The 24,630-nt window shown below is 35.8% G+C and overlaps 1 protein-coding gene and 2 long non-coding RNA genes across 33 annotated transcripts; all 3 read left to right on the top strand.

The window, feature by feature from the left end:
* Window positions 1-3,320: 3,320 nt before the first annotated feature.
* On the top strand, window positions 3,321-6,968 carry LOC110867756 (PI-PLC X domain-containing protein At5g67130). Its single transcript, XM_022116759.2, has 7 exons — window positions 3,321-3,453; window positions 3,531-3,656; window positions 3,744-3,881; window positions 5,021-5,119; window positions 5,502-5,805; window positions 5,885-6,108; window positions 6,571-6,968. The coding sequence occupies exons 1-7, from the start codon at window positions 3,376-3,378 to the stop codon at window positions 6,853-6,855; spliced, it is 1,254 nt and encodes a 417-aa protein (XP_021972451.1). The 5' UTR covers window positions 3,321-3,375; the 3' UTR covers window positions 6,856-6,968.
* Window positions 6,969-7,463: 495 nt separating this feature from the next.
* On the top strand, window positions 7,464-12,948 carry LOC110867757. Of its 31 annotated transcripts, none has more exons than XR_004862331.1 (14): window positions 7,464-7,620; window positions 7,708-7,893; window positions 8,009-8,107; window positions 8,211-8,250; window positions 8,373-8,471; window positions 8,880-8,945; window positions 9,056-9,119; window positions 9,256-9,340; window positions 9,637-9,726; window positions 10,112-10,232; window positions 10,299-10,742; window positions 11,737-11,897; window positions 12,027-12,181; window positions 12,520-12,948. It is a non-coding gene; the product is annotated as an uncharacterized LOC110867757 (long non-coding RNA). The 31 variants fall into 31 exon arrangements; XR_002551860.2 differs by having other exon boundaries at window positions 8,880-8,985; window positions 9,256-9,324; XR_004862333.1 differs by having other exon boundaries at window positions 8,880-8,985; window positions 9,256-9,333.
* Window positions 12,949-20,630: 7,682 nt separating this feature from the next.
* LOC110866192 lies at window positions 20,631-21,611 on the top strand. The gene is made up of 2 exons (XR_002551214.2): window positions 20,631-21,318; window positions 21,394-21,611. It is a non-coding gene; the product is annotated as an uncharacterized LOC110866192 (long non-coding RNA).
* The last annotated feature ends 3,019 nt before the right edge of the window (window positions 21,612-24,630 follow it).

Below are 24,630 nucleotides of genomic sequence, written 5' to 3'. Positions count from 1 at the left end.
GGACTATGCAACGAGTTAAGTAATTATGGGTGCACACATAATTATGAAATTTGATACATGGAAACCATAGTGAGTCCTGTTAAGTGTGATGACATAAAATCTAGAGTGATTAAATAACGAGATGATTGTAATACAATAAAAACATGGTGGATACGCCGCTGGTACTTCCTATATATATGTGTTCTTATTGTATTATGACGTGTGCGGGTGTGTATATATATTTTTTAGATATATTTTAGCTCTTTTTTACTAGCCGACTCGAGTTTTAAATTTATAAAACACGATATTCTACTATCACTCTACACACGTTAGGGCAAGTGTACCCATCGCGGACATAGTATAGTGATGGCAAGATACCGAGGTCATCCAAGGACACAAGAGCTTTTAATAGTGGCTTATCGTCAATGTCTAATCGAACCAAACTTTCTGAAAAGATTTTTAAGACTATAAAAAGATAAACTAAAAAGCAAAAATAAGATAAAAGTAAAAACAGATAGACAAGAAAGAATCACTTGGCTTTCATGCCCTGCATGCATCCGAATATCAAGTTCCTCATTAATAAGTATATTTTATCACATAGGGCTTGTATTCATCTTCAAATAAGTGAATATCTCACATCATACGTTAAAATAGATGATAAATGGTATACACACCAGTAAACTCTCGTGCATACCTTGATACGGGAATGAGTCGTGAGTGGATGAACACAGGTCGGTAAGTATAAATCATACCTTAGCGTATCACCAAGTCATATGATTACATCTAATTGTTGAGTTTAAGTGGACAACAATACCGATAATCGTTATAGGATACTTATCTAAATGTTAACTAATCGAACAACAAGGGTGTTTTGGCATGACTGTACACTGATATGATTCTCTTACCCTCGAAACTCGCAAAAAAATGTCCGTAAATATTTATTTATGTTTCTCTGTTTCTGCATGTCTGTAAATATTTATTTACTGCTTTCCATCTTTACATTTGAAATATTCAAAAATACCAAAAAGATTTTAAGTGTGTTTTAATATAAACTTTATAAAAACCAAAAATATTTTATTTCTATTTTATTTTTGATTGCCTGATGTTGGAACTCGAATCTTTCCATCAAATCCTGATTGAAAACCTAAAACAATTGCATCTCCATAAACGGTCGAAGTTAACAAGTTTTGAAAGTTAAAGATCTAAAATTGAACAATTTGAAACTTTCAAACTGTTGTCGGTTGGTAGTTGATTGAGAGTTGGTCATATGTGTGTCGTCTGCTTATATTGTTTGATATAAGCTCTTAGTAAGGTTTTCGTTTGAAAAATTTTCTAAGGTTGAATATATCCTTAGCGGTTGTTCTCATTACGCGTTTAGCTCTGTTGTATGTGCAGATGCGGCATCCGAACCAGCTAAAGGTGAAGAGAACAAGTCAGATGACAAGCTGTGGAATGACGACACGATATGGATGCGGTCAGAGGATCAAGATGATCAAGTTACAGCTGATCACTCATCAATACCACGAGGATCTGAAGCTTTGAAGACCAAAGATTCATGCAGAATATTCAAGGGGGAGTTTTTTTGATGCACCTCCTCATTGTGACACGTGAGGACTTTCAAGATCATGTCGTGTGAAGAACGAACCATCACCAGCAACATCCAAGGGGGATTTTGTTGATGCACTTTTGTGTGGATGTGGCTCGGTTCGGTTCAAAAGCGACGCCGCAAAATTCCTCTGTCATGCGACCCAAAGAACGACACACGAAGCACGAAGAGCCACGGACGCAAGAGTTGCCATGACATCAGCATGATGTCATTGTAAACTAATAAAGGCTAATTCATTATAGTTATATGAATTCAAGTCTATGAAACATGGCTGATATTGGAGTATGATGTCATCGAAATAGGATAACTTTATGTGACAACCAGGGGCGAATCTACCCTTCAAGAAGGGGTAACCTTCGCTACCCCTTGACGCTTCGATGTTAGTGTAAATTTAGTATAATTTTGGAAAAATTTAACGTTTTTTCGATTTCGTTACCCTTTTTCTTTGAAACGTTATCTCTATAATAATTTTCTAGATCCGCCACTGGTGACAACTTCAAGGGATCGAAACACATGAGTATAATGACCATTATATTCCTATTTCGATGATGTGATGATAACAAAATACATGGTTGTTTTGATGATATCAGAGCAAGTCTATATTGATATATTTATGCCATGTTCATCATCGAAATAGGAATGTAGACAAGACATGACATGTCATCGAAACAAGAATGGAAAAACATCGAAACAGGAGTTTTTTTGGAGGAATATCGAAATAGAAATGGTTCTATTTCGATACATTTGATTATTGTTTCGATAATGTTCTTTTTATTTCTTTGTGTTTCCATGCATATGGTACGATGTATATTGTTCTGTTTCATTATGTGTCGTTGCCAGAGGCTCTGTTACGTTGCAAACTCACTGGTGTGAGTATAAATACCAGTGACTTATCCCCTGTTTTAGATAAGAGCACACCCAGAGAGTTTTGAGAGATTCTTGTTCAAATATTGTACTACTACTCTGCTGGAATTTATACTTTGAGCTTTAATCAGTGAAATCCTTTTGTGTTTGTGTGTTCTTGGGCTTGATTTGCACATAATCAGGGATTCCGCACTTGGTTATTGTGTTAAACAACAAGGATAAGGTTAACTAGATCTTCCTCTAGAGACCTACAGGTTTTTTCCCTCAAATACCAGTACCAAACCGGTACCGGTACCAAACCATACCGTAATTCGGTGCCGGTACCCACTTTTGGGGATTTTCGGTACCGGTACGGATAGTACCGAGCTCATCTCTAGGTCAGAGTTGGATGCATACCCAAGCCATCCCAGCCACTGGTTCCAGGGAAAATCCGCTCGCTCGAAGGCCCACTGCGGTAAAATCCGGTTCGGCTCGGTTTTAAACCGGTGACCTCCATAGAGGCCTAGTTCTAAACTCCATTGCCACCATGAATGTCTTTTAAAGTGATGTTAGTGGAAGTTTAACTTTAAACCGCGGAGAAACTAAATAATTAATCACTATAGCAACTTGTTAGAACTGTATTGACTATATCATAAAAGAATTGGACCTTAAAAAGTCTGTAATAAAATCCCAAAATTTTACTTACTTTTCAATCCAAAAATATGAATATACAAAATTGTCGATAGAAGAAAATACTTTTCTTACATTTAGTTTTATTAAAAAAAGGTTTGAATAAAACATGAAAAGAGTAAATAAAATTGACTTTCTCCTACTTTCTAGTTTCCATATATACCATTGTTGAAGATGTTAAAACAATATCTGAAAACAACCATATAATCTCTCCGCTTCTCTCTCTCCGTCGAATCTTGCGAAGAACAAGGCTTCAAATGCCGCATTTTATCCTCATCATCACTATATTATCCATTTCAATTCTTTCTATATTTCAACCATCATCATCTCTAAAGGTCTCTTAATTAATATATCAAATAATTCTTATTCCTAACCCTCATCACCTAATAATACAATGTTCTTGCGTTTTTAGATCGGTGAAACATGTTCTATGGACGGCAACCAATGCGACGCCGGATTGCGGTGTGGCACATGCCCGGCTAGTGGCAATACCCGTCCCAGATGCACTCGGATCCAACCGATCAGTCCTACTTCGAAGGTGTTAAAGTTGTTGATGAATTAATAATATTGTTTGTTTGATGAATATTGGTTAGGGTTTTTGTGTGAGTATGTGTTTGTGGAACAGGTGAATGGGCTTCCGTTTAATCGGTATTCATGGCTAACGACACATAATTCGTATGCGCTTTCGGGTTCTAAATCCCCTAGTGGGTCTCCGGTGCTTGGCCCGGCTAACCAGGAAGATGATGTATCGTCGCAACTACGTGTAAGTAAGATTGTCTTTCTGGTTTGAAATATTCATGTTCATGTTCATTTGTTTCGTCTCGTTTAATAAATATGAAAATGATTAAAAAAATGGGTGTTTAATTAATTGATTGCATGATTTTACTTGGAAAGGGTTAAGGGTTTAACTTAATGCGTGTTGTGCAAGTATATAATGCGTGGTCAAACCGTTTAGGATGGTATTTTTGTTGGAAAGTTATGATTCTTGATTGTCACATATTGAAACTCTTGGTTTTCAACGGCTGCGTGCGTGGTCCATAATGTGTAAAGTCAAGAAATGTTATGTGCTCGGTCACCCTTGTTCAAAAGGTTCGTCACTTGAAGAAAAAATGGCTACCATTTGACTTCAAAATAACCTCTCGAAAATATAGTTCACGTAATTTAAGGGTCTTGTGTGTTAATTTGGTCAATAAGTCTAGCAAAATCGTAAAATTGTTTAAGATGTAAATTGAGTTAATAAAAAGACGTCCTCATTCATCAAAGATTTTATGAAAAATCATAAAACTTCAACAAAGAATTTACAATAAAATCTATGTAGAATGAGAACGCCTTTCCGTAAACTTGAGCCATAGTCTAAAGAATTGAACTCGAGCCCAGGTTTATTTATTATGATGCTAAGAATTGAACTCGGGCCTTCGTCTAAAGAACCAACTCAGCTACAATTATAGGCGAAGTTAACCCGATTTGGTGACACACGATGCCTCACAACCAACCATAATGGTTTGTTTTTCTTTCATTAATGATGCTCTCCTAAGTTGAAATATATACCAACCATAACACTACCCCTATAATTCAAAGGTTCTAAGTAGTAAGTTGTAATGCCGATAAATTTCTAAAAATGCCAATATGCTTTTAATTATTCTTTACATTAGTTTCTAAAAATGCCAATAGGTTTTTAGTTAATTAATTAGGTTTTAATTATCGATTGACCTTTTCTTACTTCGTCGATCAGCGTATGATATAAAACCATGTTGTCCGTCATCTGATTTTGTCTTGGCTGCTGGACTGGATCATTAATATTATCGAATCTTGTTTTTTGTAATAATTTACAAAAAAAAAAAAAAAAAAAAAAAACCGATATAAATGGGTTGATGTAACTTGACTTTTTGTTCCTCTATGTAGAATGGTGTTCGAGGGCTAATGCTGGATATGTATGACTTCAATAACGACATCTGGATGTGTCATTCCTTCGGTGGCAGATGCTACAACATAACAGCATATGTAAGCATGTCTTTGTTATCTATACTTAAAATAAATTAGATTTGAACAATTCATACTATCACTAACTGGTTGCTAATAATCGGTACTGCCAGTACTATGATCAATCCGTACTTTTATTTATGTAGTTTCAAAGCAATTTACAAGCATTCTGATTTACATGAAGTTATTTTTCCGTTACTTTAGATTGCCCTTGACAACCATAATAAAGTTTACTGTTGTCACACCGTCACTGGTCACGTTATCAGTATAGAGTTAGAGAATATTATCGGCAATGAGTTATAGTTTGAATTAGTTATATATATTCGATAGATTCATATATTATTTTTATGATCAAGAAAGAAACCATTTGTATGCATATGACTAATGCAACCTGTTTGTCTAGCAACCAGCGATCAATGTGCTAAGAGAGGTTCAAAAGTTTTTAGAAGCAAATCCTAGAGAAATTGTCACCCTTTTCATCGAGGATTATGTCACATCCCCAGATGGATTGAACAAAGTTTTTAGTGCATCTGGCCTCACCAGATACATGTTTCCGGTGAGTCAGATGCCCAAAGACGGTGGCGATTGGCCAACGATCACCGATATGGTCCTCCAGAACCAACGCCTGGTTGTCTTTACATCCAAATCTGCAAGAGAAGCATCTGAGGGTATCGCTTACGAGTGGTCATTCGTAGTAGAAACCCAATGTAAGTTTAGATATTAATTTAACATTTTAAGTGCTTCATATACGTGTAATATAAGTTGTAACAAAGTGATTGAACCCAGATGGAACTGAGGGTCAGGTTGCGGGTTCGTGTCATAACCGGTCTGAATCTTTGGCAATGAACACGACATCACGATCACTTGTTCTTCAGAACTACTTCTCTACTAACCCTAATGTGACCGGAGCTTGTATCGATAACTCCGGTTCACTGATCTCGATGATGAAAACATGCCAACAAGCCGCTGGCGGGCGGTGGCCGAACTTTATTGCTGTTGATTTCTACCAGGTATGAACTATCAACAAATCATTTATGTTGCTACTATACAAATGACCATCATCTACGAACTATACCGAATTTCTTTTAAGTATGTATGTGTTCTTTATTTGTTTAGTAATCATCATCATCCCATCAATAGCAAAGATAAGGTAGAGTCTGCGGAGGGTAATATGTAGACAGTAGTGAGACCACCGGCTCGATAGTAGTTTTGCATCAAGCCTTGAACACAAGGCACATAACACTCAACAATCATGTACCCTTTTGTCTTTCAGCCATCAACGCCTCCACATTATTCACGATTAACCTCCCCCTCTTTTAACGTTATTTTCATGAAATTAGTAAAATAATGTTAAAATTAGTGCACTTTCACTTTTGTCCCCCGAACGTCCACACATATATAGATTATTTGTTTAGTAGTGCATGGCTTAATATGAAAAGTTGTAACTTTTTGATGGTTGTTGTTGATTATAGAGGAGTGATGGCGGAGGAGCACCAGAAGCCGTGGATGTAGCCAATGGTTATCTGACATGTGGATGTCCGAACATTGCATATTGCAGGATGAATGCACCGTTCGGGACATGTGATATTCCAGTTCTTTCACCTCCGCCACCTGCGCAGGTACAGACAAGCCCAGACAGCCCAGACGGGTCATTTGGAGGTTTCGGGGGCTTTGGTTTCGCGACACATGCATCGGCTCAACCACGGTGGTTTTATTTGGCTATTTTAACTACATTGATCATGTTATTAGTAATGTAAATTTATGTAGCACCAATAGCCTTTCTTTAGTCTCGATTGATTGTTATGATGCATAGAGGTGCTTATTAGTTTAAGTTATTGTGTATGATAATTTTTAAATTATAAAATTAAATGAGTTAAACACCAACACATCTTCAATTTCGCCAATTGTCTTTGCCGGTTTACCCCGAATCTAACTAATCCATGTAAGCTAAATCCAAATATACGAAACTTCAAACCCTAACTAAAATTAAGGTTTACAACCACATTAAATCCATATATTTTTAGATTAGAAATATCATGAAAATAGATAGAGTAAATTATAAAAATTGTCGTTTATCTATATAGCTAATTTCAATACATAGCTTTTGCTTCAAAATTAATGAGATTTGCCTTTTACGTTTTCAAATTTTACACGGTTTGTTATTTGGCCCTAACCTAGATAAAAACACACACATATATGTGTGTGTGTATATATATATATATATATCTATATCTATACTATATATAATATACATATCCAAAGGACTTCTTAAGGTCATTGAAATTTCCTTAAAACACTCCTAAAGCATGATGTACAAGTCTTTTAAGCACTAGAAAACTTCACTTTCCACTTATACCCTTTCCCCTAAATCTATACACGCAGACACACAAACTAGGGTTTCTCTCATCTCTCATTTGTTGGTCCGCCGCTCATCCTCTCATCCTGCTCTGGCGATTGCTATATGGCGACTTCATCAGGCCTCTCTCTCGGATCTCGCCAGATCTCTCACCAGATCGATGAAGGTAACCTCCTTTTCTCTCTCTCTCTCTCTCTTTCTCTCAAATTCATCAACAACGCTGAACCACGGGGTCTGCAATACATGAAATCAGACAAAGGCGATCGGAGGAGACTAGGGTTCCAGCGAAGGTAAAGCCATTAGAGGATGAACCACAACGATTCCGTCTGTCGTTGTTCTTCTTTTGAGTGTACGAAGCTTCCATAAGAAGAACCCATGGATAAATCTGATGAACTTATGGTGCGATTTAAAAAGCCGCTGCCACTCGGTTTCTATTCAGGTAATAAAGTCAAATTTCACATTTTTGAGATGCTTAGTAACTGGTTCAGGGTCTTTTTTTCTTTTAATGTGTCTATCTTGACCTAATTTTTCTTTGTTGAATATGCTTTTGTTAGTTTGACTCTGATTGTGCATCAGATCTACTTGGATTTACACTGTTGATTAGCGTGGTTGCGATTAAAAGGCACATACTTTGTCAATCCATTAAGATTTTGGTGAGTAAAGAACTGGATCTGGATTTTCTTGTGAAGAATCGTTTATTAGTTTTGTTTCTTTTTTCCTTCTTTTGATATTATAAATAATCTTTGTTGCTTGCAGACTTGCATTGAATTTTGAAATCAAGCAATATCCACCGTAGGTATGCACAAACTAGGGCAAAAACTATTTCAGTTTCGTGTTTTTTTGGTTTTAACTTGTATTTTTTGGATTATTTGTAAATATACTTCTTATAATCTTATTTAGTTTTTTATGTAAGTTAAGGAATAAGGGTGGACAAAAAAAGTTTCGATGTGTACGCGACTCTTTTGCCACCTAGCCATGGTGTCCAACTTTGTTATAGATGCTACTGACCCTATGAAGGTAAGTTAGCTACCTGGTTTTTACCTTTGTTATAATATATTGGAATAATTCTTGTTCAAAGATGCCCTAATTTTTTTACTTAGTTGTGAAATTTTTAGTTTTCTATGCATCTTTGATGATTTGCAAGTTAGAACGTTGACCAGTAGAAATCTTCACTCAGTTAATTGAAATACTAACTATAATTATGTCTATTAATTATTAAAGAAAGATTTATTTATCCAATAAGTAGTCTAAAAAAATAGAGGCTTAAGTACAGCCGACGCTTAGACCCATTTACTTTTAAATATATGGACTTGGTTTATGTTTTATATCTAATCGGTCAAACAAGAAAGATAAAAAGATCTAGCTAAAACCATTTTGTGCGAATTTGGTAGGCTGTCACTAACTTATATTTGTTTCCTGTTTAAGGATGAAATGCGAGGAAGCCAAAATAGCTGCTTTCGACCAGAGAATTTGTATAAAGCTAAGGAGAAGGTGCAAATGAAATGCTTTACTTTTCCTTATCCCGGAAGAGGTGAAGTTTCTTCACTATCTTAAGTTTCTTCACTAACATTCATACCTTTTACATTATTGGGTTACTACAGTTGTTTGGGCGATTGGCTTAACTGCAGACATGGGGATGTTGTTGACATTGGGAAATTGCTGGAGGTAAAATGTTCATTTTTTCATGACATTCAGTTATTCACTCTTATAATTGGTACTTCTGTTAACTGATTGTACCTGAGTTTGGATGGTTTTGTTGAGTTAACATGATTGTTATCCTTGTATGTGTTTGAATATGTAGGTTCATAAATATTACTCTGAAGATGTTGATGTGAAGATGGAAAGGCCTGCTGAGGAGTCTGCTCTTGAAGTAATTCAAGTTACTGGTGCCTAATGAGGGTTTTTATTTGATTTCTATCTTTGACTTTCATTAATTTTATGCTCTTCTGCGCATAAAAGTGACTTTCTTTTCCAAAAAAGTGACCAAATTTCTGTTCCAGTTAGTGATTTTTTTTTCCAAAAAAAGTGACCAAATTTCTGTTTATGAGATTGTCTTTTGTAATGTGAATTGGTAAAATTTGTTTTGTGGGTTCATTTAATTGTTTAGTGAATAATGTGGACTAGACAACTAACTGCGGTTTTAGATGATATTCTTAATAACTTAACGTGTGTTTCGTGACAGGTAACACACTCTGTGGTGCGTACGCGCCAGGTGCTTTTGGTCAATCAACCGCCTCCAGCTGTAGGGTTGTGAGGCTACCATTATTACCTGGTTCATACATACCCACCAGATGCTTATCTATACCATTATTAGTTGTTATTAGGTTAATAGGTTTCTATTAGAGTTGATTTGGTGTATTTTGATTGATTGAGATCAGATGATGGAATATATAGTTTTCATGAAATTTTTGGTGAATTTGAAACTGAACATATGAAGAATTGTTTGTTGTGATCCGAATATTTCAGTTTTATATGTTTTTTTGGATTTTGTGTTTGTGGTTGTTGCTTAAAGTGTCCTTTTCTTTTATATGCATTTAAACAACTTATCTGTTTATCGTGTGGATGAAGAATCGTGCTTTATTTGCTGATTTTGGGTGAAATAAGTTGTTTTTAATAAGTAGTTTGAGATTTACGAATTAGCATTCATGTTTCTGCAGTCAGAACACTGTTGTGGCAGACCTAAAAGAACGCTTGCTACCACCAAAACCCGCCTCAGCTACGAACCACAGAGAGACATCTTATAGGCCATCTGCATCTGGCCGCCAACCGTTTCAAGGGGTAAAGGTTTACGATAAAATTAAAAAAATACAATAATATCGCCCTCTAAAAGTAACGTTATTGCAGGTTGATGTTTTAGGGCTCAAAAAACGTGGTCAAGGTCTTCGTTCATGGATTCGTGTTGACGCTGCAACTGGTGATTCCCAAATTATTGAGGTCGATAAATTCACGATAATGCGTCGTTGTGATCTTCCTGCACGAGATCTTCGCCTGCTTGATCCGTTATTTGTTTATCTGTCAACAATATTGGGAAGAGAGAAGTTTATTGTTGTAAATTTGGAGCAAATTCGGTGCATTATAACAGCCGATGAAGTGTTACTTTTGAATTCTCTTGATAGTTATGTATTGCAGTATGTGGTGGGTTGCAACGGCAATTAAAGGCGGCCGGGGGGTGGTGAGGTTTGGCGGTCAGAAGGGGGTGAGTTGAAAACGTCCCCTGATTACTTGCCGTTTGAGTTTAGGGCTCTTGAAGTTGCACTTGAGGCCGCTTGTACATTTTTGGATACACAGGTTTGTTTATAACCAATAATTCTTATTAGCGAGTGTTTGTGTTTCTCAAAGAAAAGTTTATACGTGCATCTGTTTATTTTAGGCTTTTCAACCTAAGCATTTAATGCGGTAAAAAGTTAGATATCGGTCGAGGACCGATATTTGAGATATAGGTTATCACGGTGGGATATTGTGTGTCTGTTCGACCCACTTGGCCCATTTTACCCATTATTATTATTATTATTATTATTATTATTATTATTATTATTATTATTATTATTATTATTATTATTATTATTATTATTATTATTATTATTATTATTATTATTATTATTATTATTATTATTATTATTATTATTATTATTATTATTATTATTATTATTATTATTATTATTATTATTATTATTATTATTATTATTATTATTATTATTATTATTATTATTATTATTATTATTATTATTATTATTATTATTATTATTATTATTATTATTATTATTATTATTATTATTATTATTATTATTATTATTATTATTATTATTATTATTATTATTATTATTATTATTATTATTATTATTATTATTATTATTATTATTATTATTATTATTATTATTATTATTATTATTATTATTATTATTATTATTATTATTATTATTATTATTATTATTATTATTATTATTATTATTATTATTATTATTATTATTATTATTATTATTATTATTATTATTATTATTATTATTATTATTATTATTATTATTATTATTATTATTATTATTATTATTATTATTATTAATTTTGATGGCTTGATTCACTCTTTTTGATGTTCGATTGCATCTAAGGTAGTGAGAATTTTAAATCGCAGTTGCGATTCTATTAAAATGTAGTTATATGTCTACTTGATGTGTGGATCAGCCATGGAAAATACAAGGTTGTCTTATGAGTTTAAATTTGTTTCATTGGATTGTTTGGGACTGTGTGGTGCTTATTGGAGAGGCCAATGTGGATGTTCTTGATACAGATGGGGACCCACCACTTGTCTTTGCGCTTGCAGCTGGATCCCCCGAATGTGTTCGGGCTCTTCTTAGTAGATATGATAATATCAGATCTCGGTTAAGGGATGGGTTTGGCCCATCCGTTGCTCATGTCTGCGCGTATCATGGCCAACCTGATTGTATGCGTGTAAGTTTGTTACGATCTTTACTTATGAATAGATCGATTTGGGTTGTGTTTTATCTCAAAACGGGCCAAGTCATTGTAACTAATTATTTGGTTTGTTATCGTAATAATATTGTTTATAAACGACAATAGGATTGCTATTGGCTGGTGCTGATCCAAATGCAGTTGATGATGAAGGTGAATCTATACTGCATAGAGCCGTGACAAAAAAGTACAGAGTGTGCTCATGTTATATTGGAACATGCGGGCTGCAAATCTATGGGAATTTCAAACTCAAAGAATCTAACGTAAGCACAGACTCATATTTCCATGTCTTTTAGCGCCTAATCTTAATCAATTCCATGAAGAAAGTTATAATCGAACACATTTTTTGTTCATTCATGTTATGACCTGTCTTTGCATACTGCTGCTATGACTAATGATGTTGAATTGGTTAAAGTAGGTCAGGTGGCGGTACCGGCCCATTTTTTAATAAATTGGTGGATTCAGGTCATTACCTGTCTAGGTCATTACCTGTCTTTAAATGGGTCAAATAGACTAGATAAGTAAAAAATAAGCTGAAAAAGAAACGAATCAAAGTCTCCCAACTTGTAATATTAACTAAAATCATTTAATGTAATTGCAGCTGATGTGCTATACAACTTTGGGACCAGTCATGAAACCTTTTCCCCTTTATGCCTGCAATTGTTCATTGGAACTTCTGGCCTTGGGAGTTTTGCAAAGGTTTAGTCATTGTAGGTGGCAAAGGGGTGGGTTGGACAAGCACAAGATGAGTCACAGGGTTGATTTGCAGCTTAATTTCTGCCATAACTGCTAAAGTTAGTGAGATTTTGGTCCATCTTCAAACATGTAGACATGTTGCATATCTTCACTTAATTTTTTTGGTTTTGGTAGAAAAGCTAAGCAAAGTCTAGAACAATTGTTATCCAACTGGCCCGAGTTGTATTGTATTGGTTTTGGCAATTTTGGCAATTGCCTACATAATGTATTGATTTTATGTATTTTATCTTAATAATTGCCAACGCCCAACATAATGTATTGATTTTTTTTTTTTTGCCAAAATCTATTTGATATATGGATGTAGAGATTCGAACCACGAAGGGGGTGCTCCCAAACCTCTTGATTGTTTAGTAGCTCTTTGTTTAACCTGCTAATTCTCTATGCTAGCAAGAAATGTTAATTTCATTGTCCCACATTAATAACTCAACTACTCAAGCCATTTATAATAACAAATCCCTTATAAAGGCAGCCCACATCGTTGCTTTAATCAACTAATCTTATTATTAGTTGCTTAAAAAAGAAGCTTTCACATGTCAGCTTACATTTATTAATTTTAATATTCATTGGCTTAAAATTTGTTGACCTTTTAATTTAAATTTTTGATTATTAACCAAAACCGTAAACCAGATTTTTAAAATTTTATAACTGAACACTTCATGGTTTCGTAACTGATTAACTGAACCGTTGTTAATCGGTCAGTTTTGCTTCTTGAAAAATGATTACTGAATGCTTTTGTTATGGTTATAGTTACTATAGCCTTAAATCGACCCATCAACTATACTTGTTTTGTGACATTGGCTCTTTATTTGGGTTTTTGGATGGATATTAACGCCCATAAAGGTTCTCTAATTCTATGTAAATAAAGTTTTGTTTGATGTAGACGTTTTGTGATTAAAGTGTATACTTTGTAAACATATATATGCATTTAAATTTATGCGTGAATCATACGTGTTTATGCTTTTATACGAGTTTACCGAGTTACGTATTTGTTGCAACTTATGTTGACGCTCTTGAACACCCTCAAGTCGATGCTTTGAATGTTAAATATAGATCAGAAATTACAGGCGGATTGGTTTGATTAGTTTTGAGCTTATGGTTATGCTTTTGTTGGCTTGGCGCAGTTCGGTTTGTTTACATCCTTTTAAAACTCTTTAAATCCCCATGACCGGTTTTGAAGTATCTTAACAAAAAATTTAGATTTTAGTTACGACCCAACTGAACTGAACCTTCTCATGCACACCCTTACACTTACTAACAAGTGTTGTGGTTTTCTTTGCATCGCGAATTTGGTTTTGGTTATGGCTCAAAACCGAACCGCCCCGTACATAGCCCTAAACTCACCAACCTAAGTGATATTTTTCCCGCCGCATTGCGCGGGTAAACGGCTAGTATATATATATATATATATCACATATTGCATTTTTTTTGGTTTTTAATAGCATATTTTGCAGGATTTATAATGTGTAACATTGTCGAACATAGAATTTACGAGTTTCAAAGTGTAGTGAAAGTAAAAAATCTGCTACATGTTTTTACACCTTTTAATGTAAAAAATATGTAACACGAAGTAGCGTTTGTAACATCCAATTTCAACCATATATTTTTTAGTTTCTTGAACTCATATGGTTTTCTACATATTGTCCTTATATATAAATATATAAAACAATCTCTCTCTCTCTCTCTCTCTCTATCTATCTCTATATCTCCATCTCTAGTCACCATCACCAACCCACCACTACCACCTACCAGGCTGCAACCACCACCAACAGCCCTTGTGAAACTTTTGAGGCCATCCATTAGACGAAGTTCAACCCCCAAAACATCGAAATCCCAATTTACACCGCAAAAATTAAGCCATGAATTCAAATATGAAACCTCCCTTTTTTGGCTAGAACTTGAAAGGTTATGGTTCAGACAATCAAGGCCCGAGCAACACCACAATTGTCACACCCCAACGATGGCGGAAACATCGGAGTGAGATGAAAACGAGATTTTAAGAGACATCACAACCACTAATTGTGACAAGCACTTAAAAAGTAAATTTTCATTTCATTGCTAACAGTTCAAGTACATGATTTGAAACCAAAGATACAACAAAGTGACATATCGGCTAAAGTTTGGTGCGTTTCTAGTCCTTCCTACTAGATTATTTTCAACACTTCGAGATCTCAATCATGCAATATATATTAAAGTAACATGTCAACACATAAAGCATTGGCGAGCATACAAGTTTTAGTATACTAGCATATGTATAAAAGAATTTAACGAAATCTGCTTGGCAATAACGTATACAAGGGCATAACATAACATAGTCTAGCATGCCTCACATACTTGTCAACCCAAAGATTCCACTAGCGTAATCTTATCATCGCAACGACAACATCGTTTTGTATGTATAAACTTAACATGACCACAAGAATACGGGCGGTGTGCTACTCCTATAGCGCCATACATGGTAAGGGAGGCTTGTACGAAGTTAATGATAAAGTATAGTGCAAGAATGGCTTCTAACATGCATGTACTTCTAAGTATAAACGTATAAAGCAAGTATATTGGATTCGATTGTATGAATAAAGTATTTGCATATACGTGTTTGTGTGAGTTTTAATATGTTATATATATTGCACCCAAAAGTGTCAAAATGGAAAGGGGGTCATGTATACTCACAGTTTACGTAGAGTTCCCACGAAAGTGAGTTGGATGAGTTCTTGAGTTTGGAGCACCAAGGTTACCCTACATTGGGGAAACAAAGTTGTATGAATATATGGAGTTCATAGAGAATTTGGATTCGGAGTTGAATATGAAAAAGTATATATGCAACAAAAATATATCTCATCTAGATACTCGTTTGGACATTATGTTTTCATGTGTTTTCATGGTCACTAATACGCCCATTAGAATCTTAAACTAGGAGTCTAGAAAGTAGAAACTAAGATACTCTAACCCTATGTTCTTGACCTCAAACTATAAACCGGTTAGTATCAAGAGTTCGGTTAAAAGGTATATATTATATATTATTTAGTATATTTATCATTTCGTCCATCAAGTATTATCATGTAGGTGAAACATGGAGGTAAAATGATTTCCATCCATTAAACCTCTTTGTATGATTCACCAAAACACAAGTATATAAACATAGTTGATAAGCTTGGTTGGTCATGAATCATAAGAAGAATAAGAACGTTAACCTACTGAATCTATAAATGACCAAGTGAGCAAACTAGATGCGTGCTTCCCAATCATGAAAAGTGTTTGGGGACGTGATGTAGTCTTGTCCCTTTATGGAAATCGTTTGAGACTTAGTAGTGGGAATCTAAACTAAAGTATGAACAAGTGAGGTAGTGGGACAAGTTTGGAGAGCGAAGGCTTCCATGATTCACACCTTTAGCAAAACACAAGCCTTTCAACATTAAAGGTTGAAAGCTTGGATGGTTTCAACACTCAGAATACTTTGGACAAAATTTAAAAGAGGTTTTGAGTCTTATTTCTTGGTGAAAATTATTCACACACAAGCCTAAAACTATAAGCAAAGTAGGGAGCATGGTGGGCACAAGATTTCACCAAGCTTCAATTAAAATATACAAGTAATAAGAACATAAATTAAAGCAGAATTATAACACTACTTTGGACCTCAAATATAGTGAGGTTCCACCTTACTTTGCCGTGGCAAACTTGTGGAAACCTTCCTAGAGGTTATCCAAGTAGAATGAAAGAAGAAAACATGAAGAAATGTAGAATAAAGTGAGTTGAAAGCTCACTTGAACACTTAGAACTTTCTGCCAAGAACTTGAAGATTTGAGAGAAATGAGAGAACTTGAGAGCGATTAAGGTGTTTGGAAAGTGTTTAGGAGTGTATGGAGGTTCCTATTTATAAGGTGGGATTAGGTTTTAGGTAGTTAATGAAGTTGGTGGTGGTTGGGATTTGGAAAAAGGGTGAAAAAGGTAAAAAGAAAAAAAATGCTCACTGTTGCTGATTTGCACGAATTCCCGTCACAGCGTTGCTTCGTGTGAAGGAGTGTTTCATGTGAATGAGTGTGTTTCGTGTGAGTGAGTGTTGTTCGTGCGAATGAGTGATTCGTGCAGGTGAGTGGTTCGTGCGGGTGAGGGTGATTCATGCGAGAGAGTGCGATCTGTGTGGGAGGGTGGTCCGTACTAGAAGTGGTCCACGTGAGAGGGTTATGTTGCGCCATTTTCTCGTATTTTAGCCGGTTTTAAGTATATCAAGTATATTAGAGTAGTGTGTGAGTATAAATGCATGTATAACTGACAATTCAAGTATTTCAAGTATCGGTTTTCGTTTATAAACATGCATTAAAGATTGTAGCGTACATTAGGATCAAGGTCTCGGATTACAAGATTGGAAAGGAAATACAAATACGATACGATTACTAGTTTCTAGAAATAGAAATACGAATACATTTTCTAAATAAGGAAAGTACAGAAATGCGAAGCGTTACAGTCTCCCCTACTTTAGTAAATTTCATCTTGAAATTTATTCAAGCGGACACTCGGCGAATAGATGGTTCTCTGGTGGTTCGATATGAGTGATAATTGGTTAAAATGTTTGGCTAAGACGAGAAACTTTATTGATTAGTGCTGAAGCATCGTTTATGTATAAGCGTGTTTAAAAATGTACGTGTCAAAGTTTTGGCTAAATTGGTAGTTCACGGTTGATTGGGACATCAACCGTACGTAAGTGTAAAATAAGTAAAATGTGTATGTGTTTATATAGGCGATGCGAAGTTGACCGAATTTGGACAACTCGGTGAAAGGAGTGTTTTAGAAAAGGCCAATTGGAAATAAATAATCCCACCCAACTCAATTTGGGCGATAATAATCCCAAGTCAGTTATTGGCCGATAATAATCCGAAAAAGTCAATTTTTTTTATTATTTTTTTTTTGTAAAATAGTTTGCCTTAAAATAGCTTATTGGAGTTAAGTTTTTTTTCCGAATTACAAATCGATGTTTTAGGGCTTTTGATCAGAACGAGGATACGAGTCGATTGATGTAAAACTCACCTCGAAATTGTGCTCGAAATGGCTTGATTTTTGTTAATTGGAAGTTTAAACACCCGAATTGAAGCACCGTTTTCGTGGGTTGGGGCAGTATTTCGAGGTAAGTTTTACATCAACCGACTCGTATCCTCGTTCTGATCAAAAGCCCTACAACATCGATTTATAATTTGGAAAAAAAAACTTAACCCCGTTAAGCTATTTTAATAGCAGAATATTTTACAAAAAACATTAACCAGATCGGATTATTATCGGCCAATAACTGACTTTGGATTATTATCGGCCAAATTGAGTTAGGTGGGATTATTTATTTCCAATTTGCCTTTAGAAAATGCGACCTATGGAGTGAAAAAGTTTTAGTATAAATAAAGATGTAATCTGATGTAATGTGGCGGCCCGCACCGTAGTTTGTAAGAAAAAATCTTATCGGTTCTAAAGCGTATTAGGAAAATCACGAGTCGTAGGAAAATGTTTATTGGTGAGAAAATAGGATGGTAAATATTCATGGTTTTCAAAAGGTTTTGGCAGTAAATGGGCCAACTAGTTGGTGTTTGAGTGTAATAAAGGATGAAATAAAATTTCCAAAATATCTTTGGCCGAATCGAGTTTGTGAGAATACTTGCTAAAATGGAATGAGTGTTTAGGCCGAATTACTATATATAAGATTTAGACGGAATGCAGAGTGAATAGTTGGGGATGATTCTGTCATAGGTGTGGATGAGCGATTTAATAGCTATACGCAAGAGGTAAAAATAGCAAAAGTACCAGATCAAATGTGAACGTAAAGCGTTGAAGGATGGTAGTGATAGTTGTAGCCGTTGTGGCTAACGATTTTGGGTATGGGATTTTGTTATAGACAAACCGAGTATTAAGCGTTTCAAAGTGAGTTTGGGTATAACCAAGGAAAGGCTTGTGAGGCACCATAGTTTGTTGTTAGATGATCGTATTTACTAAGGTCCGAATAACACCGAATTTTACATGGCACCTTTTATGAAAGTTTGTTAACATGGTAGGAACACTTATATATAGGAAGTACAAGCGGCGTATCCACCATGTTTTAACCATGTTACACCCGTTTCGCTATTCGATGTCATGTTACGTTCCATGCTACGACACACAATAGAACCTACTACGGTTTTTCATGCGCCTACCGTTATAATCTCGTGTGCACCCATGATTATCCTGGCCATTGCATGATCTGCATAGTCTCTACTAGTAGTGTATGGGTCAAGGGTGAACTTTAGCATTACAAACTAGGATGTGTGTGTGATAGCGTATGAAAAATTAAGCATGTATATATGATTGTATTTAAGTATGTGTGTGTCTAACGTAGGCAAAACCACTCAGGTTATGCACATGTATGGACTCAAGTATGAGTACCACGTAGTGAGAATGTATGAATTTGAGTATGATTGATGACAAACACGTATAAGATTAACTTCTAATATCGAGCGTATAAGTTGAAGTATAAATGAGGTTAAGCACACACAAGTTTATTCTATAATTTTGACTATATAAATCGAAGTGTGAATACTGATATGTGTAAGATTGTCATGAAATATTGATTGTATAAGTTGAAACATGTATAACGATATGCATGTGTATATGGTTGATGGAACAAATCATTGAGTTTGCTGAATCAAGTAGATCGGGTTCGTTGGGAATGGAGAATCAGACTCGTGAATGTCGAGAGGGTATTGGGAGAAAGTAGTAATTTACGACGAAAGATGTTGTTTGTAAAGGAAATGCTATTTTAGTTTAAAATTTGGATTCGCATACGTTGTAGGTTGTCCGATCTTATGAAATTTTTCTGGCCACGTGTTTAGATTTAGAATTGCGTATTAGTGATTTTGAGAAGGTTTTAAGCAGTGAGCTTTTTCCATTGAACGTATTTTACATCAGAAAAGTTGTGCATGAAAATTTTCGTGGAAAACTTGGTTTTGAAAAGTATTTTTTTTAGCAAAATGGACTTATAGGTAGTCAAGCTTCATTGGTATTGGCATGTATGTTTAGGGTTACTATGTCTAGAATATGTATGGGGAATTAGGTTGACCAGTGAGATGGTTGTGGTAGGTTGATTGAATAGTAGTTTGATGGTAAGGTGTCGGTTTCCGACTAAATGTCTATAAGTGCGACACTTGGTGCACCATGGCACAGTGTACGAGTGGGTTACGGGTCATGGGTATTGGGCGATTCCCTAGGTATGGTTCTTACCGAGTTTCTTGGTTTGTGTGTATAGCCGAGGTTTCTAAGAGTCTTTGGTGTTTCACCCTCATTTTAAGGCGTTGATGTGACAACCCGTAATTAACGCCTTTTTAGTTACGCGATTAACAAACGTTTAGAGCGATAATAAATAGCGTTTAAAGCACGAATTAACTTAATTAGGCTCCTGGATGCCTACGAACGCTTATCGGACGTTAAAATGCGCATATGACAATTTTCGGAACAACTGCGTAACGATAAACGCTAATGAACTGATGTCGGAAAAAAATTACTAACAACGCCGACAAATATTAAATTTTTACAATGCATTTGAACTTTGAAATTAAATTTTTATATCAGTAGTCGAAACCGGATCGGAAAACGGTTTAAAGCAACGAATGACGCGACTTTACGCGATTATTATCGTTATCGACGAACGAACGCGCAAACGACATCTACCGACACTAATTTTACATGTCTTTCAATTTTATTTTACGATCTTAGATAATGCTCGTGTTTTGACAACGGGTTCGTAGGAACGAGCGGGCCAATTAAAACACAAGATTGGGCTTGTGGGCCTTGGGCCCAAGCCCAAAGCCCACTAACTAAACCTAGTATATATAAGTGGTATTAAAGTGAGAAACCCTAATCCCTTTTTCATACCATCAGCCGTAAACACCCCCTTACCATTTAGTTTTCCCTCATCTCTCTCCATCCTTCTTTTCATACCTTTGTAGAAACCCTAACTCATACTTATGAACAAGGACAAATCATTCAAATACACACACAAAAGTCACAGATTATAAACCCTCATCTCCTTTAACTCTCGTTCTTCTGGTTCGATAACCGGAGCCAGATTCCAGCGACACTCCGGTGATATTTCAGCTCTGATATTCCGGCCACTCACGCACACTCAACCACCCTCTTAACTCCTTGATTTTCGGTGTGAACAGTGGCGTCGACGAAACATATTAGCGACAAAGATATCTAAGGGAGACTGAGAGAGAGAAACCGGAGAGTTTAGAGGAGAGCCGCCGCCGTCGACGGTGGCGTGGCGACGATCGGAGTCGCGGTCCGACGGTGAGCACATTTCAGGTCAGGTTCAGTTCAGCTTGGTTGTTCGAATGGTATGCAGTTTTGTTTTGTTTCGGGTTTTATCTCGGGTCTTGCAGTCTCAGTTATAGTTCAGCGGATCAGATTGGTTTTGGTGGTCGACAACGGCAGTAATACTCCGATGGGTTACCGGCGGTGGCCGACGGCAACGGTGGTGTTTGGTCCGGGTTCTGGTCCGGATTCAATTCAGTCTATGCAGATGTGATGTTGGTCCATGTTTCGGGTTCGGTACGGTCAGGCGGTTCGGATGACTCAAACGAGTCAACTCGGTCGGTGAGTCAACTCGGGTCAGACGAGTTAACTTGGTTCGGTTCAGGTTTGGTTACGTTTCGAATCTGAGTAAAACATACTTCAGATTTTACTCGGTTCTGACCTCTTATTTTCGATTCAGGTTCGGGTCAACATAAGTCAACAACGGTCAACAGTTCTGATTGACTCGGTCAACTGAGGTCAAACTCAGTCAACACGAGACGCGGTAAAGTTTTAGTGACGCGGAAATTAGTTTAGATTTTTAGTATAGTTATACGCGACCGAGCTCGAACCGACATTTCGTTACAAGATTTTATATTTAGTCGATAGTTTATTTCGCGGCGAAAGTTTTATATTTGATTACATTGATTGAATTATTGTGGAGTTTGACAAATACGACAACTTTGATTGTCGAGGTTATTCGAAAAACAGAGGTAACTCTGCCCGATTTTGTAAAAAATCCGAAATACAAACATAATTATATTGTCTAAACGACACTTATCGAAATTCGAATCTTTCCTATAAAATAAATATAAAGGCATACTTATTTCGATGACGTTATAAGTTAACAAAACTCGGATACTTGTACCATATTTTCTCTTTACTTTGAAAGGTTTTCGACAATAATTTATTTCACAACATAGTTCTGTATATATGTTGGTATACTCATGGTCTTACATTAAGACCTAAATTACAACTTTATTTTATAATAAACTTTGATAAAGTTTATATAAGTACTGCATATATATTCATGCATGCTTTTGAAACAATATATAAATAGAATCTGAACATATATACTATGTTATGTCTTCATAAGATATGGTAAATATATATAGATGTATATATTTTGGATTGTTCCAAACGTCAGCGATTCGGAATTAATACTTCAAACGTTTAGCATTCGAAAATCATATATATAAATATAATTGTTTATGTTTATCTCAACTATTTAGAGTTCGAACAGTTTTATAAAAAGAATATATTTGTTATATTCGTTTCAACGTCAAGTATTCGAATAGATATATATACATATACATATATATATGTATATATTTATTTATTTCCATCATACGAAAACAACGGTATATTACCGCATTATATACGACACAGCAAGAAGCGCCTTTATCCGTACACGTAATTCTATTCATGACAACTAACACGAGTTCATAAATATATTTATATTAATATATATATAAATATATATATCCTAAACCCTCGGAAACTAAGTCGTTTTCACGACTTAGTATCATCCCGATTATAAACGGGATCAAATAACCATCGATTGGTTATTCTTAGTCAAACTAACAACACCTTTATAGAATCGTTTAGTTAACGATTCGGTAGAGCTCGGACACGTAGTTTAGCTACGTTTAAATTAGAAACTCATAATTTTTCCTTGATTAGGAATGCTTTAGTTGCGCGCTAGCGAGTTCACATTCTTGGAATGACACCACAGAATCACGCTAGGCTAGCATAGCACATGGAAGTCCAGGTGAGTTCATAACCCCCACTTTTTACTGTTTTACATTTTTTTTATAAATGTTTTCGGGGGTGGAAAGACATGCAAGTTTTTGCAAAAGCAAACACTATTTTGATGAACGAAAACACATATTTATAAACTATGTTGCAAATGAATTTCAACGAACTCGAAAAGTTTACGAACAGTTTATACAAACATACCGGTTTTACAAAACGTGCATGATTTTCATGACTAGTGACGGGAATGTCCTAGTTACTACAACGAAACTGGGTTGGCCTGCGTACGAAAAACGAGACAACTCAGTGAGATCATGTCCCCCTTTTCTTTCAACGTTTCGGTTTACAACTTTCGGGGGGAAATACATGTCAAACTTAGGTATGATTAAGTTATGGAATGAACTCTTAGATCATGTGAGCATAGGCTGTAACTGAGGTGCCATTAATCCTTTTGAGGACCAAGGAACAAAGGTTAGATCTAACGGGTACGGGCGAGCCCCACTCACGGTCCATGGGTGACCACTTAGAGTGCTGTTGTGTCCCAGTCGAGGTGATTCGACACTAAAAATTTGCCTACGCGGGTTGAGTACCTCCTATGTCGTCGCATATATTAATGTCCTCGCGAAACATTAATGATCAACATGTTCATAGACGCTTTACATACCAACTTGCAACACTATAACTTTCAAATGTTTTAATACTCATTTGACGCAAACTCATAATACATGTATTTACAAACTTTGATAATGTTTTCAACTTACGTACAAGTAAGAGGACGAGTTGGTCCTGCTTACAAAGACTCTCGTGGGCTAGACTCACAACTTTCATATATCATGCCGAGAAATGATTTTACTATATTTTCTCAATAACTTTTAAACCGGTTATAAAAAAAAAAGATTTGTTTTAAATCTTTTTCAAAACAAACTATGAACTCGCTCAACTTTATGTTGACTTTTTCGCATGTTCTTTCTCAGGTTGCATTTTCAAAACTATGGAACGGTTGGAATAGGAGAACCCATGGGAATTCGAGTTCTTAGCGGCGTTCTTTTTCTAGAAGTCTTAGCTTATTTGCTTCCGCTGTGCAATGAAGATACCGGTCCAGTCACGCCAAGCTCTGATATTTCGGGGTGTGACAGATTGGTATCAGAGCTATAGGTTTCAGCGAATTAGGTCTCTGATCAGATACCTAGGCTCTAACCTCACTATCCTCTGGGGACTTAGATTATTAAGACTTGAGCACATACAGAACGCCTAGGACTGAATATGGGTTTCCAACCGTTGCCGAAAACAATGAGTCCACAATTTTGGTTTTAAACATACACAAGTGTTGTGTTGATACACGGTTCACGAAACAGATTCATACATTAAACAAAAACCTTGAGTGTTTTGATAACATGCATCTAGGACCTTTGGAGAATTTATGTCAAAATCCATTAAAGGTCATTATGTAGGAACTGCAACTATTAACTCGGGCAAACGCCATTATATTATGTCGTCTATGCTATCTTACTTACCCGAGCAGGTAACACCTACGCGGAACGAAACGCTAGTTCACAAGTTTACATGAAACCAAAACTACACGTCAACGGACGTCAAAGTACATCACACACGACTCTCGAGGCGAGGCCTTGGGGAAAACACAAATGGACACGACAACAACGATACTAACCCCGTCAGCAAGAGAACTACCAACCGAAATACGACACTTTGCCACATGATCCTGCAAACGGCTCGAATCTCGCTAAGTTATGCTTAAACAAGATTTCATAACAGTGGGTGTTTAGTCTAATGAGACTCACAACTATGGGCACTGCATAAGAAGTCACATTTCTTCGCACTCCCCCTCCCTCATTAATGGAGATTACGCTATGTTCGGAATTCCAGGTAAAGTCCTTACATTTCT

This window comes from Helianthus annuus, chromosome 7 (genome assembly GCF_002127325.2).
Source record: "Helianthus annuus cultivar XRQ/B chromosome 7, HanXRQr2.0-SUNRISE, whole genome shotgun sequence".
NCBI classification, from domain to species: domain Eukaryota; kingdom Viridiplantae; phylum Streptophyta; class Magnoliopsida; order Asterales; family Asteraceae; genus Helianthus; species Helianthus annuus.
The sequence above is the reverse complement of the archived record's forward strand: the minus strand, read 5'-3'. Positions and strand labels throughout refer to the sequence as shown.